Source organism: Lithobates pipiens, unplaced genomic scaffold (assembly GCF_037356315.1).
Source record: "Lithobates pipiens isolate NorthernLeopardFrog02 unplaced genomic scaffold, aLitPip1_a1.2 Scaffold_28, whole genome shotgun sequence".
Taxonomy (NCBI): domain Eukaryota; kingdom Metazoa; phylum Chordata; class Amphibia; order Anura; family Ranidae; genus Lithobates; species Lithobates pipiens.
This window is the reverse complement of record NW_027507789.1, coordinates 169122706-169141953: the sequence shown is the minus strand read 5'-3', so window position 1 is coordinate 169141953 and position 19248 is coordinate 169122706. Positions and strand designations below refer to the sequence as shown.

The 19248-nt window shown below is 42.2% G+C and overlaps 1 protein-coding gene across 1 annotated transcript in view; it reads left to right on the top strand.

Annotated features, from left to right (window-relative positions):
• The window catches only part of LOC143935772 (keratin, type I cytoskeletal 47 kDa-like), a 31832-nt gene extending 12869 nt beyond the window's left edge, over positions 1-18963 (top strand). Inside the window, exons 5-8 of the mRNA XM_077459880.1 lie at positions 9235-9360; positions 13505-13722; positions 16717-16838; positions 18724-18963. Coding sequence (XP_077316006.1) covers positions 9235-9360; positions 13505-13722; positions 16717-16838; positions 18724-18824 — 567 coding nt within the window. The 3' untranslated portion in view covers positions 18825-18963. The remainder of the gene's footprint in view (positions 1-9234; positions 9361-13504; positions 13723-16716; positions 16839-18723) is intronic.
• The last annotated feature ends 285 nt before the right edge of the window (positions 18964-19248 follow it).

Genomic DNA, 19248 nt, shown 5'->3' with positions numbered 1-19248 from the left:
TTCTATGATAATTTTGCCAAATTTTTGGAGACTTTTTCTTGTGTATATACAAGAATATACATTATTTGCTGCAAACCTCCCTATCACTCCAAACGTAAAACAATGTACATGCATATCACAATGGTCTTATCCTTGGTAAAACATACTGTGTGTCATATTTAGTGCCAGGGAGACTTTACTTGTAGCGATGTAGTTGCCACTAGTAACAAACAATCCAGCAATTCACCCCGCTGCCAGACTTCATACATCACTTGCAGAGACAATAAACAGTCTTTTGCAGGTTTTGTTTTTGTTGTTTTACTGGGGGGTACAACTTGGATGGGGGGAAAGGGGATACGGGATGCCCATAGAACCTTTAATTGCCATCATATTTTAAGATTAAGCACAAAAGCACATAGTTAGAGCCAGAAGATTTGATATGCATTTTTACTGAGTATGAATCTCCTCTTGCATCTCTATGCAGACCGTTGCTCCTCCTCTGCTTAACTCCCACAGACTATTCCTTCCAAGAATTCCCCATCCATCACTGTGTGAAGGATGAAGACATCACCTTTGACCGTGTAAAAGTGATGATCTCAGAACTTATTCTCCTCCTCCACAAACTTGTTTCCTCCTGTACACACATCCAGCCCTCCACTGTGTTACACTCACTGACCTTTCACTGCCCTGATGAGGAACTTGACCGGACCATGCATTCCGACAGATTCACCTGCCCCCTCTGCTCCAGGAGTTCTTTATCATCGACCGTCTGGTGACAAAGACAATACCAATGACTGTGTAGAGCTGGGATGCCCAACCTTTTGAAAAGCGCGGGCCACTTAAGCAACTTTGTAACTGGTTGCGGTCCACAATAAGTGGAGCCGACGGAAGACAGATCCATGTCCGCTCTGTTTATGCAGAGCGGACATGGACACAGCCCATTCTACACTGTGGGCCCCCCTATCCGATCCAACCAGATGGAAGGGGACGGATCCCCTTCTGCTTTTTTTTTTAGTGGATCAGATTGGAGGTAGGTGGGTGCAAATAGACACAAGTCCGTCCATAGAGGTAAATGGAGGGTCCGCGTGGGTTGAGCCTTAGGCCCCTTTCACACTGATGTGTGGCAGTTTACCTGCACTGCGGTATAGTGCACCTGTGGCTTTCCTGCAGGTTTGCTGCACTTTGCCATCGATGTCTATTATATCCTGCAGATGTGGTGCACTTTCTGAAAGCACACCAAACCCACAGATAATAACAGAAGTCTATGACTCAGTGCAGGTAGCCCGAAGGTGCAATGCGCTGCACCTGCAGATCAGTTTGAAACTAGCCCAGTAACCAATGCAGAACAAATATGCCCATATATAAACTGCTTTTAGTAATAAATTTACCTTTAATAATAGTCTTCCATTCAGGTATCGCTGGCTGTTGCTGCCCCAGGCAGAATGCATTTGGCATCACTCCGCTTGGGAGCCGGTGCTATACAGGAAGTATCGGCAAACACGGCTCTGCTCCCTCTGCAGCCGCTTGCTTCCTCTACTGCTGGCTTCATTTAAAACACTGATGCTCTGGGATGGTGGGTCAGCAACCCATGATCAGGGCTTGAGAAACTGCTATGCCAAAGCAGGAGGTCGCAGGCCACATCAGAAGGCTCCGCAGGCCACATGTGGCCCCCGGGCCACTGGTTGGGCACCCCTGATGTAGAGGCAAAGTTCCTTCACAGATTCTCCCAGGGCCTCCTCCTGCGATCGGCGGACCAAAATTTGCATGTGCTGACATTACCTAGTAAAAAACTACTACTAGCACCTACCTATTGATAGAGGGTGCTACATACTTATTCACAATTATTTTTAGAGATATTTTTGGCTCAAATATTCACACGACAGAATGGGATTTTGAACAGACAGCTATTCTTGCAAAGGTGTGTAACTTGAGCTGTTAGGAGAGGGGTGTCATCAGTTTGAATGCTTGATAGATGGATACCAAAGTGACACTTTCGAGAACATCAGAGAATGACAATGACTATTCCCTAACAAGTAAAAAACAGACCTGCCCAGAGATATAGCAATGACGTCAGCAAATATCACAGCAAAGATGACTGTAAAGCAGGGTTTCTCAGCCAGGGTTCCATGGAAGCCGAGGGTTCCTCCAGAGGTTACCAGGGGAAAATAGTATCAAAAACGAGACACATATATAAATACCATTCTTCAACACCCATAAAAAAGACAGCTTGTATTTTTTTTTGTTGGTGGAAGAAGGGTATTTATATATGTGTGTAATATTTGATACTATTTTCATTCAATATTTGACATTTTTACAGATATTTTGTATTTACTTAAAACGGAGGTCTGCAACCCCCCCCCGCAAAAAAATTAATAGCCAGCATCTACACATACTGCAGCTGCTGGCTCTTCATAATAGGACACTTACCTGTCCTGGAGTCCAGCGGTGTCGGCACAGCAGCTGACAAATCCATCAGCTGTCGGGTGCTGCCACCACCATTGCGGGTAATGGAACCTGGCAGTGTAGCCTAACTGCTCCGGGAAACCTACTGTGCATGCACGAGGCCCTGCTCCTCTCTCCTACTGGCCTGGCGACATAGGGAGAAGGAGGAAGCCTCAGGGTGACGTCAAGTGCTGTGGCAAGGACTCTCGGGGACAGGTATCCTGCCCCTCCCCCGAAAGGTACCAATTGTGGTACCAGAAGAGGAGACAAACTTTTGGGTGGAACTCCGCTTTAATTGAACTTAGTTGCTTTTTGATACACCACGTATGTCCTGTGAAAGTAGCATCCCATTCACTGGTATTCTAGTCAACTTTCTTCTTTTGTGTTAATACATATCCTGCAGGGACCGCACTGGCTTAGTGAATTGGCATATTTCTATGGTTTTGTGAATGGAGCCCATTGTCTCTTGTGTGGTAGTATTTTTGTCTATGAATTATTATTTTTTTATTATTATTATTATTTAATAAAATAATGAAAACAGAAGAAGCCATTAAAATGTTCCCATTTGGGGGGCGCATGCGCGGCGCGATGCGGGACGGACGTCTCTGAGCTCAGCTCCGTCTGACCCGGACTGCCAAGCCGGATTTCCCAGGGCCTTTCGCCTCGTTTTTGGCTGAAAATCACCCAGCACCCCTGCGGAATACACCTGCACATGCCCAACCACAAAAAACGGAGGATTAAGCGCTCTAAACACTCCGCAAGCCCTCTTCACAGCATGGAGAAATCCCAGGCTAGAAAGTCTCAAGATGGCACCGGTGCCTCCGTGATTACAGGCCTCCCCGCGCTGTCTCAGCACACCACCCACAGTGAGTACTCCTCTCCTCTCTCTAAGGCTGACCTAGACAATAGCCTCACAGCCATATATGAGAAACTCGCAGACAAAATACAGCAGGAACTGCATAAAACAACTAGCGCTCTCACACATGAGATCGCAAACATAGGCAGCCGCACCGACATATTGGAAACCAAACATGACGAACTTTCTCTTTCCCACAATGACCTCAGGAAAGATTATGAATCCCTGGCCGACAGCTTTGCGTTTATGCAAGCGCAAATGGAAGATTTGGACAATAGAAACAGAAGCAATAATATCAGAGTCCGCGGTATTCCAGAGTCGGTCACCGACCTCGCACCAAACATCTCCAAGCTCTTCCAAAATTTACTGCCAGATAAGCAAAGTTCGATTTTTACTTATGACAGAATCCACAGAGCCCTTCGTCCTAAACCAACTCCTGACAAACCTCCTCGTGACATTATCATGTGTATGAAGGACTTTCTACTAAAAGAAGAAATTATGCGTGCCTCACGAAATACCCCTAACATTGTATTTGAGGGCCACAGGATCCAGATATACCCAGACATATCCCCAGCCACACTTGATAGGAGACGCAGGATGAAAGAGGTCACCTCCATTCTACAAACAGCTAGAATCAGATATCGCTGGGGTTTCCCCTTTAAATTGTCAATAATACATAATGGCTCAACCTACACAGTCTACAACATAATTGAAGGCAAGGAACTCCTGGTTAAGCTAGGTCTTCTTGACCCCGAGCCTCCCGCCAGACCTATCTCTACCCCGCGTTCTTCGCCGATCTGGTCAACACCAGCTTCAAGACGTCCCCAGAGGAGTCAAGTAAGATGGCGACAATCTCCTCAGAACTAACACCTTTCCTTATTTGAGTGCCGCCAGCCTCGCCGCCTCCCCCATGGTCATCACTAGATCTCCAATCAAGTTATCTGATACTCCCCAAAGTTCGTCACTTACACCATCGTACCTGAAGGATATGGACTCTGATCCTCCCCCCCTTCTCCCCCCTTTTTGTTTTTTTTTTTTTTTTTTAAGATAATTACTGTTGATCTGATTCGGCTTTTTTGTGTCCCATTATAATGGTTTTACATATTGACCATGGTTAGATCTTGCCGAATAGACCTCCTTTTTCCTTTTTTATCTTTTTTTTTTTTTTTTTTTTTTTTGTTTTTCCAGCTTTTCTTTTCCTTCTTTTTTTTGGACTGTTTGATATTCTTTTTTTGGTGGGATGGTCCGTGGATCCGGTGGTGGGGAGGGCTGGGCCCCTCTTTCATTTTTTTTGTCCCTCTCCCCCTCTCCTCTACTCCTCCCATATATGTCTTCGGGACATTTGGTAATAGTAGAATTGATAAAGATACGGGATGAGGGGGAGGGGTTTGGGTGTCTTGTTATGTAATGGTATTACATTTTTCTTTTTTCTATGTGCTTGGCTTATCCGCCGTCGCTGGTTTGTCCCCACACCCGACCCGGTTACATGACGCCTCCTCTCCTCCGTAGAGGGTGCCTCGTGGATACTGTGGGATGGGTTTTGGACACTTTTGTCCTTCAAATTTTACTGTTGGTTCATTTGGCCTTTTGCCATATGACCCCCTTTTTGATTTTGAATATTCCAGTTTTTGTACTATTTTGTTATTTGGCCAGTTTGGCCCAGTTTAAAAAATGCATAATTATTATGATTGTTTACTCTATTTTGGTATTTTGGTACATTTTCAACTTTACTTATGTGATACCTCATGACTGCATTTCATATCCCACTATCCACATCATACTCACAAGATCCATTATTTCCACCTCTTCCCCAAATGTGGGCTTTCATTACGTCTCATTCTCCCCTCCTATACTCCCACGTACCTTTTCTCAACGGAGATTTAGCTCCCATCTTGTCACCACTATCGACAACATTCCTCTAACATATCACACTAAAATCTCTCCAAATGGGCCTTAGAATACTCTCTCACAACGTTCAGGGATTCAATTCCCCTCACAAACGTAAAAAAGCCTTCCAACATTATAAAAGACTGAAGGCAGACATTATCCTCATGCAGGAAACACATTTTTCAGCCACGAACCACCCAAAATTTTTTGATAAATCTTACAGCCAAATATATTTTACCACATTCCACAACAAAACTAGAGGGGTTGCCGTTTTTGTCCGCAACTCTATTATTTTTGATATTCAGAACATATACAAAGACGAAGATAGCCGCTTCATCATCATTAAGGGCACCATCAACAATCGCCATATCACAATTTCCTCATTATACGCACCCAATGATTCCCACCACGCTTTTTACTCCAAATTTTTTGATACCCTGGAAAAATTCAATTCCCCACATTTGATTATAGCAGGAGACTTCAATCTAACGGCTCATCCAGCTTTGGATAGAAGTAATGCAACACCATCCTCTAAAACCTTTTCTAAATTTATGAACAGAACTCTTAACAGCCTACAATTGATAGACTCTTGGAGGGCACACAACATCGGTATTAGAGAATACACTCATTATTCCTACCCTCACAATTGTTATGCCCGACTAGATTACTTATACTGCACACCCATCCTACTTGCCAATTCATCCGAAGCACATATTCACTCCTGCCCATGGTCAGATCATAACATAGTCTCGATTGATTTCACCCACATAGGACTATCTCCAACCCCTTTTAACTGGCGTTTAAATGACTCTCTACTAACGGACCCCTCTATTATCCAAAAGGTCTCTACCCATATCGACAATTACTTTCTAGATAACTCTACTGATGACATATCTCCCACGACCCTTTGGTCTGCACATAAGGCAGTCTTAAGAGGCCACCTCATTCATATAGCGGCTACCAAGAATAAAGAGAGACTTGCTACAATTAAAGACCTTACTAGGGATCTTGATCTGCTATACCAAAAAATACACTTTTCACCATCTCAAGAAATTAACTCTCAGATTCAGGAAAAACGCCAACAACTTGACACTATATTATCTGCAAACACGGAAAAGGCACTTAGATATTCCAAAGCTAAATTCCTACTACATAGCAACTCCGCATCTACGATGTTCGCACGAAAACTCAAACAAGAAATTAACCCGCCTCATTTATATAAGTTGCGAGACAACAATGGCAACATTGTCACTCACCCCCAAGAGGTTATGGAAATCTTCACAGCCTTCTATAAAAATCTTCTCTCTGACCCTAATCCCCATCCTCAAACCCCACCGCTTGATTGGATAAACAACCTACACCTCCCATCCCTCTCGAATGACCAAATTAATTCTTTAAAAGTCCCATTCACGATTTCTGAAATCACTAAAGTCATTAAATCTCTTAAATCCACCACCGCCCCAGGCCCGGATGGTTACACATCCTCCTACTATAAAAAATTCACTCCCCTCCTGGCTCCCAAATTAACTAACCTTTTCAATCATATTCTTCAAGGTAACCAGTTCCCCGAGGAAATGCTCCTGGCCAACATGTCCTTAATCCCTAAGCCACATAAAGACCACTCCCTCCCACAAAATTTCCGTCCAATATCTGTTTTAAATAATGATCTAAAAATATTTGGCAGATTGTTGGCAGATAGACTTGCAGCAGTAATTCACAATCTAATTCACATAGACCAGACTGGATTCATTCCTAATCGACAAATAGTTGATAATATTAGACTTGTCACCAACATCATACAAGACGCTAATCTGCATGCCAAACCAGTTTGTCTTCTTAGTCTCGACATTCATAAGGCCTTCGACAGTGTGGATTGGTCATACCTTAACCTCCTTCTTCCCAAATTCGGCATCCCTGACAAATTCCTTCATGGCTTTAACGCCCTTTATCATTCCCCACACACTAGGATCAAAATACCTGGCATAAATTCAAAATTTTTCCCTCTTAGCAGAGGCACTAGACAAGGCTGTCCTCTATCCCCCCTCTTATTCGCCTTAGCCATAGAACCCCTAGCTCAAGCTCTAAGAAATAACATCAATATTAAAGGATATACCAAGGGCCCCCATGACTTTAAGTTGAGCTTATACGCTGACGATGCTCTTATATTTCTTTCTGACCCTCTTATTTCCATACCTAATCTTCTCACTGAACTTAAAGTCTTCCAAAAGCTCTCGGGTTTAAGTATCAACATCAGCAAATGCTCAGCCCTTCCCATTAATATTCCCCAAAACATACTAAATCTCCTTCACTCAAACTTCCCATTCACTTGGACCACAAGCTCATTTAGATATCTTGGCATTCACATATCCCCCTCTTTCAAATCCCTTTATAAGGTGAACTTCCCCCCTTTATTTTCCCACATAAGTGCCCTACTCGATAAATGGTCCTCCTACCATATCTCCTTTTTGGGTAGAATCTGCGCCATTAAGATGTCCATAGTTCCTAAACTTCTATACTACTTTAGGGCCCTCCCCATAAACGTCCCCAAAACTAGAATTCTAAAGCTTCAAAGAGAAATAAACAAATTTATATGGGCTAATAAAAAACCCAGATGTAGTAACTCCCTCATGCACAGGCCGCAAAACCTAGGAGGTCTCGGTCTTCCAAATATCTGGCACTATTTCCTTGCATCCAAGCTCTCCCAAATTTCTCAATGGCATGCCCCTATATATAACATCCCATGGAAAACATTTGAATCTTCCTCTATCCTTCCTCTATACTTACAAGGCCTTTTATGGTCGAACCACAGCAATTTTCGTACTTTAAACAAAGCTAACATGATTGTTGCTCAACTTTTCCAAATTTGGACAAAGATCAAAGATACATTTAACCTTGCATCTACCATTTCCCCACTAACCACATACCTTGGTGATAAGAGATTTTCACTCTCTTTAGATGTCTATAATCAATATGCCTTATGGTCCAATTACAAACTTTCTACACTGGGCTCCTTTATCTATAAATCATCTTTCCCTACATTTAACACACTTCAAATTAAGTATGACCTCCCCCCTACGGAACACACACGTTATGACCGAATAAAACAATTCTTTGATCTTCACTATACCTTACAACCCCTCACTTCAGAAACACTCTTTGAACACATCTGTTTGCACTCCTCTAGAGACAGAGGTATCATCTCACTACTCTATAACCTGTTAAACTCCTCCTCCACCCCGGAAAAATCTGCTCCAATGATACACTGGGAGGAGGAGCTTGACTGTTCTTTCACCCCTGAACTTTGGAGTGAGATGACTGACAATCTCCGGAAAAGTAATAAGGCAATTGCCTTTAGAGAAACCCCTCTCAAACTATTTTCAAGATGGTACATGACCCCTACTAAAATTCACTCCTTTTATCCTGAAACTTCCCCTAACTGCTTCAGGGGCTGCACAGAACCAGGCACATATGCTCATATTTTCTGGAGTTGCCCTCATCTTCAACCCATATGGCAAGCAGCTATCACCAGATTTGAACTATCCTCTAAGCACAAAGTCTCTCTTACTCCACAAGTATGCATGTTATATGCCAATCTCCCTAACACTCCTACTCCTTGCACGAGACTATTTCACTCTCTCATTAGCTCGATACAATGGATGATTGCTTTAAATTGGAGAACTAATACCCTGCTCTGGTCGCAAGTTTTGAACCGTATGGAAATGCTCAAGCTATCAGAAAGAATCCACCATACTTTATATGATAGTATGCACATTTTTGATAACAAATGGTTATACTGGTCCCTACCCTGATCACATTCTGATACCCCCACTCGAAATCTCTCTTCTCTCTTTATGTCCTATACATAAAAGGTTAACTCTATTATATGTATCACTTTACCCATCCCCTATAATAACTGTACCACCCTCACATTATGTAAACCCTAGCTTGTATTATCATCTACGTTTTTTGCTATATCCTTACTGAAAATTATTTTTATATGCATTTTATTTGTATTTTCTAACTGACAAATAAAGCTTTTGTAAACAAAAAAAAAAATGTTCCCATTTTAGAGCAATGAACTGAAGACCGAAATTTCAGCTGGTGTGGAACAGGTAAAGACAAGCAAGACTGAACTCACGGATCTCAGACGAACCCTCAAAAGCTTTGAGCTTGAGCTGCAGTCTCTGCTGGCATTGGTAAGTCAAGAAACTAATATAGAATCTAAACTGTGAATTTAAAATTTCACCCATTTTTATAAGAAGGTCTTGTTTTAGAAAACATGCTGCTTTAACCCTTTCTCTGCCAGAGATGTTTTTTGCATATTTGCACACGTTTAAAAAATAATATAAGGTCTCAAGATTACATAAACCCCCAAAAAACAGTATGTATTTTCTGAAAGCAGACACCCTAGAGCAGGGGTCATCAACCCCTGGTCCGCGGCCCACTACCGGGCCGTAGCGTCTTTGCAGCTGGGCCGCGGCAGACTCTAAGACACCGGTGGATTGAGAGGAAAGCCGGCGGGTGATTAAGAGCAATGGGCTGGCGAGCAGAGATGACATCTCTCTCCGCCCGCCTAGCATCCCCGCTCTCCGCTCTTCCGCCCTCACAACGTGCGGAATGACGGCGGTGCGGCGGGGAGCAGAGAGATGACACCATCTCTCCCTGCCCGCCTAGCATCACCGGTCTTCTGCCCTCACAGCATACAGAATGTCGGAGGTGCGGCGTTTCAGCGGACTAAGTTGGACAGACAGTCCGCCCGTGTGTACGCGGCCTAAGTCCGCCGGATAGTCTAATACGTGTGTACGCTGCATAAAGTAAAAGTTAGGCCATACAAATACAATAAATTAACCATTATATAAAAGGCGAGGTTGTACCGAGTAAATAGATACCCAACATCAATACTGTATATGCTAACAAATGATGGTGTCAACCCACCAGTATGGCCCCACAGCGGGAAGGAGGGACAGTTCAAAATTCCATAATTACACCAATATATGGTGTGGATCAGCATACCCAATAAACAACATGCAAAATGTCTGGCAAAAAGTGGCCCAAAGAAAAATAGGTATTAAATGTGACCCCAAATGGTAATGTCCAAAAATACATATACAAAACTTTATTAGGACTTAGAAATATATGAAAATAACACTACAAAATGTAATTTAAACTTCCACCCGTTACTTTAAAAACAGCAGAGTCCGGACTCAAAATGACAAAATTGTGAATCACTTATAAAGATGACCACCACACCATAAACACCATCCATGTCCTAGTACTCAATCAGAGCCTCTGAGAATACCAGATAAAATATCAATGCCATAGAGGCATGAATGGTGATCAGGTGATAGTGGTTATACTTGAGTATGCATCACAGGCTACACTCAATTCATGAAATCATGGGGGCGTCAATCTGCAAAAAACTCAGATCTCAACTTTCCAGGTGTTTAATAGTTAGACTAGCATGGCTGTGAACTGGAGATAACAACCCCGAGCTAGATGTTGCTCTAAGGGGTAAATACTCAGATCCGCTGCAACCATCCTGCAACGTGAGCCGCTTGTGTAGTCGACATTCCTCAAGTCCTCTCCTGCTTCAGTAGTATTGTCCAGACATATGCAGTGGATGTACACCCACTAGTTGGTTTGCAAGTAGCTTACAGAGCTTTACTATATGTTATTCTGAGAGTCAATGTGTTTCACCCACTTTCTATTGTTGCAGGCTTCCTCTGGTCCTGAGTCCTGGTCCTATGTGAAGACCTTTTGGTGACAGGTTCTCTTTAAGGAGACATCCGGGGGTCTAAAAGACCCCGGATGTCTCCCCTGTGCTCCACTGAATGTATTGCAATGTAGATTGCATTGCAATCCATTCTTTCCTAGCCATACTGGCTGAGGGCACTAAGAGGTGGATCTGGAAGATGCATTAAACACGTCAAGCTCCCTCTCCCCATCCAGCGGCACATGCTATGCTGGTCCCAGGCCCGCAAATGGGCAAGTAAAGCCTGGAATACATGGTGGTGGAGGACTGCGTGGAATAGTATGTTGCCAGGGGTGTGTGGAAGCAATCGGGTGGCAGTACAGGCAACTGACTGCTTCTATCTGACAGGCAGGAGTCTGCTTGTCTGATATGCACACAAGGGAGTGTCTTTAAAACCCCCCGCAATCAAAGGATTAAAGTAGAACTCCTCCCAAAAATAGTGTAAAATATATAGCTTTTAAAAGAAAAAAATGCAATGTTCAACTTCAATCCAGAAAGCCCCAACTCAGTACTTTTTTCTGCAACTAATGTCCTCAGTCTGATCACCAACACCATTAAACCCACTTTCTCTTAGCCCAGGTCATCCTGGACAGGCCCCAGCCTGTGACTGGACATTGAAAAGAAAAGAAGCACACTGATGAGCTGACTCTCTACTTTCTCTTCCAATTAGCTCCTTAGCATGGGACCCAGAAGTTAGCAGCAATCACTGTAGTAGTGGTGCCTGCTACAGTGGTTTGCCACCTTACATAGATATCAACCAGGTATGGCACATACATGCTTACATTTGTTCAAGCTGAACCAAGCTTGTCTGCCTCCTCCCCCCCCCCCCCCCCCAGCTGCCACATTTGGCACCTTTTGGGGGGAGAGGTACCTGGTTTTGACAGGTACCCACTCCCACTTCCGACTCAGTTCACCCCCTCCTTCCCTGCAGCCTTCTGGGAAACTTCAAACGTCGAGATGGCAGTGCCAGCACCCAATAGCCGATTGAAGAGTCGGACAGGTAAGTGCCCTAATATTATTTTTTTGGGGGCTTTTTTGGAGCTCCTCTTTAATATCTGTTAGCCCTTAACCCCTACTTTTTTTTGCACCTTTTTTAACTTCATACATGTTATGCACTGACAGCACAAAGTGCAGAGGCAAATACGCCTTCCACATCCACCACAAAGTCTGTTTTGAGTAAAATGAACCGAATGAGCAAGAAAACCCTGCATATACACTGGAAAGACATCCAAGCTCAGCTAGTGTTCTGAGTGGGAATCAAACCAACGGTCCTGGCATTACAAAGAAAGGGTGCTAAGCATTTAGAACATATATTAACCCCACAAAGTGTAATATATTATGGCTTGCCAGTCTTTATATGTGGTGGGTGCATTTGTTTTCTTTTTTCAGGATTTATTCACTTTATTTTCACCTGGTGATCCAGTTGAAGAATAGACCTAAATGTGGAATAAATGTGGATATTATAGTATAGCCAGAGGCAAGTCCTATTGCTACAGCTAGCAGGAGTAATGTAATAACTGGGCATATAAATGGTCATTTCATTTTTAACCACCATTAACCTTATGGTGACAACGCAAATTTACTGCATTTGAAGAGCAGTGTTGTCACCTTAACACAAGACTACAAAAATCTCCTATTCAGCCCATGGACACTATCCATAATTTTAAACTATTGCAATTTTTAAAATATCTATTTATCCACCTCCCATACTTGTAGGCTTTTATGTATGCAGTGAAGCTTGCCCAAAACTCTTCTGATATTTTTCAGAGCTCCACCCCGTCCTCTTCTCTATGATGGACAAGCTGTTAGGACAAGTACCCCTAGTGGTACAGGAGCCAGTGCCATCCTTCCAAGGTTTTTCTAGTTTGCTACAAAAATAGTGCCAATATTTTAATTTTCATCAATCACGTGTTCGTCAACTAAAGTAGGGGTCTCAAAACTTTCTTAAGCCCCGTACACAGGGACAGAATGTCGGGAGGGATTAACCGGTACAAAAAATACCGGCCGACATTCTGCCCATGTGTATGTCAGTCTGTCCGACAGAAGCCAGCTGGCTTATGTTGAGTGTGCATGCTGGAAAACCAGCAGCAGTCCGACTCCCATTGGCTGAGAGCACTGATCGGAGTGTTCTTGCGGGGGCCGCTCCCCTGTCAGAGCACAACAGCTCAGCAGGGGAGATCGCTGTAGTAACCTCGCATGGTTAGCACAGCGGCTCCCGACCATAAACTGTAGTATGTACCAAGCTTAAAAAAGGGGGCAGTTTATTTATTTTCCTTTCAGACTTTAAGGGATCTGAACTGTAGCCTGTGGCCAGCAGGAGTGGGCATTTTCCTGGCATCGGAGTAAACATCACCACATTTGGTATTGGGGGAGGAATAGTGAACCATCATTGGTATCATTGGGAAGAATGGTACCCCATTGTTGGTGTCAGCTGGCAGAATAGTGTCTCCTATCAGTGGGAGAAATAGTTCCCCAAGGGCCAGATAAAGACAAAGGGCCACATCGGGCCCTCTTGCCGCAGTTTGGAGACCACTGGACTAAAAGACACAACATGGTTTACTGAAATTATTTGTCATCCAACATTTTAGAAAAAAACCTTTGAAGACACACTTGCGGAAACGGAAGGTGATTATGGAGAACAGCTTTATCAGATCCAGCTCACCATCACCAGGCTAGAGGAACAGCTCCATCAGGTCCGAGCAGACATGGAACACCAGAGCCTGGAATACAGAGAGCTTCTTGATATCAAGACAAGACTAGAGATGGAGATTAAGACGTACCACCACCTGTTGGAGGGAGAACTAGGGTAAGTGCAGGAAATAAAAAGTTACTGACATTATAGGCTCCTTTCTCACTTGCATTCAATAATAACATAAATGAATAAAAGCCCTACAAAAGCGGAAATGAAATGGAACAATCTCGGAAGAGTTATAATACACTGGAATTATGTCACTCGTTTTGACAATTTTGACTATAAATGATGTCAGTTGGTAAAAATGTATTGAGACCCCATGGTGTCAATAAATATATATTCACCATCTAGTATTAGTAATTACATTATCTGAAAGTGAGTACACCCCTCACATTTAAGTAAATAATTAATTATATCTTTTCATGTGATAACACTGAAAAAAATGACACTTTGCTAAAGTAGTGAGTGTACCGCTTGTAAAGCAGTGTAAATTTGCTGTCCCCATTAGTAGTCATTAATGTCTAAACCACTGCCAACAAAAATGAGAACACCCCTAAGTTAAAATGTCCAAATTGGTCCCAAAGTGTCAATATTTTGTGTGGTCACCATTATTTTCCAGTACTGCCTGAATCCTCTTGGGCATGGAGTTCACCAGAGCTTCACAGGTTGCCACTGGAGTCCTCTTCCACTCTTCCATGATGACATCAGCGGGTGGATGTTAGAGACCTTTCGCTCTTCCACCTTGCATTTCAGGATGCCCCACATATGCTCAATAGGTTTTAGGTCTTGAGACATGCTTGGCCAGTCCATCACCTTTACCTTCAGCTTCTTTAGCAAGGCAGTGGTTGTCTTGGAGGTGCGTTTGGGGTCAGTATCATGTTGGAATACTGCCCTATGACCCAATCTCCGAAGGGAGGGGATCATGCTCTGCTTCAGTAATTCACAGTGCATGTTGTCATTCATGGTTCCCTCAATGAACTGTAAGAACTGTAAGAACTTGCTCCCCAGTGTCGGCAGCACTCATGCAGCCCCAGACCATGACACTCCCACCACCATGCTTGATTGTAGGCAAGATACACTTATCTTTGTACTCCGTCCTCACCTGGTTGCCGCCACACATGCTTGACACCATCTGAACCAAATAAGTTTATCTTGGTCTCATCAGACCACAGGACATGGTTCCAGTAATCCATGTCCTTAGTCTGCTTGTCTTCAGCTAACTGTTTGCGGGCTTAATTGTGCATGATCTTTAGAAGAGGCTTCCTTTTGGGACAACAGCCATGCAGACCAATTTGATGTAGTGTGCGGTGTATGGTCTGAGCACTGACAGGCTGACCCCCCACCCCTTCAACCTCTGCAACAATGCTGGCACCACTCTGGTGGTGAAGGGATGTTATGCTTTACCCATTCACTGGTGACCAGTTCCCCTGCTACTGTGACCAATCTTGTGGCACAGAGTACCTAGGAACTTACCTTGCATTTATGGCAGAAGATGTAGTGGGTAGACAACTTGTTTCGTTCCAAACTATTTTTTTTTAACATTTAGCATATTTGTTCAATCAGAAAAATCCAAATTAATGAAAGACCATTTAACAAATTTTTTCGAAAACAAATTTTTTAAAAGAACAAAAATTCAAAAGAACGGAAATTCGAACATTCGAAAATACAGAATTCAAAAATTTGAAAATTCAAGAATCAGAAAGAATTTAAAAAATGTTTTATTACAATTAAAATATTATGTTTATTAACCATTATTATAGTTGTTTTATTGTTATTATTTATTATAATAAAAACTATAATAATAGTTATTTATAAACTATTAAATTATAGGTATTGGAATTTCCTTTTGAATTTGGCTGTTAGTGAACATCACGAATATAAATTGATCCCAAGTTACAAATTATCCAGCATTTGTTATTATGAATAATTTGTAACTTCGGATAAATTTGTATTTGCTATGTTCACTAACAGCCAAATTTGAAAGGAAATTCCAATACCTATAATTTAATAGTTTAAACCTATTATTATTGTTTTTATTATTAGGATTATTATTTATTATTCATAAATAATATTAATAAAAAAAACGATAATAATGGTTAATAAACTTAATATTTTAATTATAATAGAAATTATCCCAAAAAGTTTTGTTCTTTCGGATTTTTAAATTTTGGGATTTCTGTTCTTTCTGATTTTCTGATTATCGTTCTTATTTTCAGATTTTCGTTCTTTGGAAATTTTGGATTTTTGACTTTCAGATTTTCATTCTTTCAAATTATTACGGATTATCAAAATAACGAATACCACAACTAAATGAATGGAATAGCAAGTTTGAATTTATCCAAATTTTCAATTTATCAAAATAACTAATGCCGTATCTAAATGAATGGACCATAACAAATTAGAATTTACCCGAAGTTGCAAATTTATTAGAGATAATGAATATCAATCATAACAAATGATCTGGAAAATGAAAGAAAAAAAATGAATGAAACGAAAACAAAAAAAAAAACGATTTTTTTCGGCAGTGCACATGTATAGTAGTGGGACCCTGGGAGGAGAACAAGCATGGATCTATGGAGAGGTGTGTTTGCTGTATTCAGTAGTAACATATGAAACTTTGTCACTGGGAGTGAGGTGACGGGACAGCTGAGTTGGTGGAGACTAATGCCCGTTCTGCAGTGGCGGCTCAGAAATGTTGCACCCCTGAGGAGATGTGATCTCTAACAGTGGACTATGTACATTATGGACAGTTGTGTCCATAGTGTGGTAGTGTAAACAGTGTAAGAAGTATGATCAGAGATTACAAAGTGTTAACAGAGTAATCTGACTGGGTTGCTTCTATATGTGGAGTGCCGCCTGAACGCTGAATTCACTTGACTGCATCTCCCACCTACCGTGTAGGCATTAAAGAGTCCTGTTCCACAGTGTCCCCACTAGGGCCTGTTAGGCCCCACTCACAAGTATATGTCCCATTAAGTAATACAGCCCTTAACCTCAACCCTAACTACCTACCTACCTAAAGAAAAATGCAAAAATATGCTGATTGTCTGAAAGCTTGTACCTTCATTCATTCTTTGATGAATTGATCACAAACCTTTGTTCTTGCAGTAAACTCTCCATCCAGAGCTCATCCTCCGAGACTGCATCTTCCTCCTCAACAGTGTCAGATGAACAGACTTTCTCATCTTCAAATACCATATCACAGACATCCCCTGTAGACTCCAGAAAAGGTAACAGGACACTAACAACTGGTTAATATCTGTTCAACAAATACATTAAAAGGTATTCATAAACATGAGATGATATCAGTTTTATCTTGCCAGAATACAAGGGTGTAAATACCACCATATCAACTCATGCAGTTCCTGTGCAACCCATGGATAGGGCGCCTGGTCATTATATAAACTCACTTACTTTGTTTATCCATTTCACCTTCTCACCTTCTCATTGAAAGATCTTTGTTTGTTAGCCCAGAGGCAGAGAATCACAGACTAGTTTTGATCCATCTGGAAACATGGTAACAGCTTTTGAAGTGAAAGTAGCATTATGAGCCATGGAATGACCCAGATTGCCTGGTTCAGTTACAGCAGCCACCTGTGTAAGGAGACCTGCAAAAGTTCAATATATGCCAACCACCTCTGACCACCAGTATATTGGCCATATAGCCTCTTAATTGACAGCAAGGTGGCACCCTAGTCTACAGGGAATTGGCTACAACCATTTTCCCCTTTAGCATAGGCAGATTTTCGACAGGCAGCTCCCCAGAATTTCATTAGGTATCATTGTTTGTTAGTGCTGGACACCCTCATCACTCTGCATCAGCCCTTCATCTATAAGCACCCCCACCCCCAATCCAGTCAACATGGGCCCTTGGGGCACCATCCACTGCTGGGGTCCAGAGGGTTGTTAAAATGCACACATAATTCTTCACTTCATAACAGTCTTAGCCCTTGTACACACGGTCAGAGATTCTGACGGAATGTGTCCTATCGGACCGCTTTGTCGGATATTCCGACTGTGTGTGGTCTCCATCGGACTGTTTCCCTCGGAAATATCCGACGGACCAACTTTTCCAACTTGCCGGTAAAATTTTCTGACAAAATGCTCCGATCGGACATACTCCGATCATGTGTAGCCTATTCCGACGGACAAAGTGCCACGCATGCTCAGATCAAATTCCTAGACCAAAGCTATTGGCTACTAGCCTGAACGTAGTCCCGTTGTAACGAAATAACGTCATCACGTTATGTACAATCGGATTTTCCGACAACTTTGTCCGACCGTGTGTATGCAACAGTTTCGGACAAAATCCGTCGGACAAAATCCAATGGATTTGGTTGTCAGAATGTCCGACCGTGTGTACAAGGGCTTAGGGGTTCATTATAGCTGCATGCCACTGATTGGGGCACTATCAATGTTTTGTTATGAGGTCCTGTAATTGCTAGTTATGGCCCCGATTATATAAATACATAGTTGCCAATGGGCTATTACAGACTTGAGAATACATTGTTAGTAGCAACTGGCTGAGTTGGATTTCTCAGCTGATCCAGGATTAGCAATGCATACTGTATATACTAGGATTGACACCTTTTCTTCAAGCTAAACCCGAACACTTTACAGGGCACTTTTTTTCCCGTAGTATACATTATAGGATTATAAAAGACTCGGGACATCTTTTGGATGCCTCAAGGAAAGTGGTAATGCAGCGCACTGCGGCAAACAGTGGGTGCGGCCAAACTGCTCTTGCTAACATTATCGCCCCCCCCCCCCCCAAACCTGCCCCCAGACAACGGCCCACAGCTCCCTGATGGCAACAGATTTTTGCGTGACTATGTCAGTTACTTGGGGAGCCAAGTTCCTGTCTAAATAATCTGTCCAAACCCGGACACAAGATTCCAAACCCGAACTGTCCAAGTGAATCCTGGACAAGTGGCAACCCTAATATATACTGATTGGTGGCAACAGATTAGGAGATTGAATACAGTTTACATCATAAGATATATACATTTATAAAAATGTTACTCTTGCACAGCATTTTGTTTGTTGTATTGTGACTTCAGTTACAAGCAGGGCATGGGTTGTAAAAAAAATATAAATTAAAACCTTCATTTGCAGCACCGACCAGAGCCGTAATGGTGAAGACCATCATTGAAGAAGTGGTAGATGGGAAGGTTGTGTCATCAAGAAGTGAGCAGGTTGAAGAGATGAGGAATTAAAAAGAAAGGCTACATTAAAGAAAGTCGATGGTGAAGACATGAAAACGTGGCGTTGGTTGTGTTGGGACACCTACCTAATGCTAATGCTCTAAAGTAAAATATTACAAAATTGACTGAATAAAGCCTGCATCCTTTCTGACTATGGCATATCTTCTGTTAAGAGAACAGAGACGAAACATCCATTTAATACATATAGTTAAAGCTTCATTCCAGCCAAAACTTGTACATTTTAGATAAAGTAGGATTAGAATGTCTACTTTTTTTTTTTTTTTTGTGTTTGACCCATGGTGGAGGAATTTTTCCTCAAATCATCTTCCAGAAACACCAGAACATAAAGGAGAGGAAGTGTCTTTAAAGGAGAAAATGACGATAAATGTTCCCAATGGAGGTATTGAAGCAATAAAAATGACATATACCTTCAGCA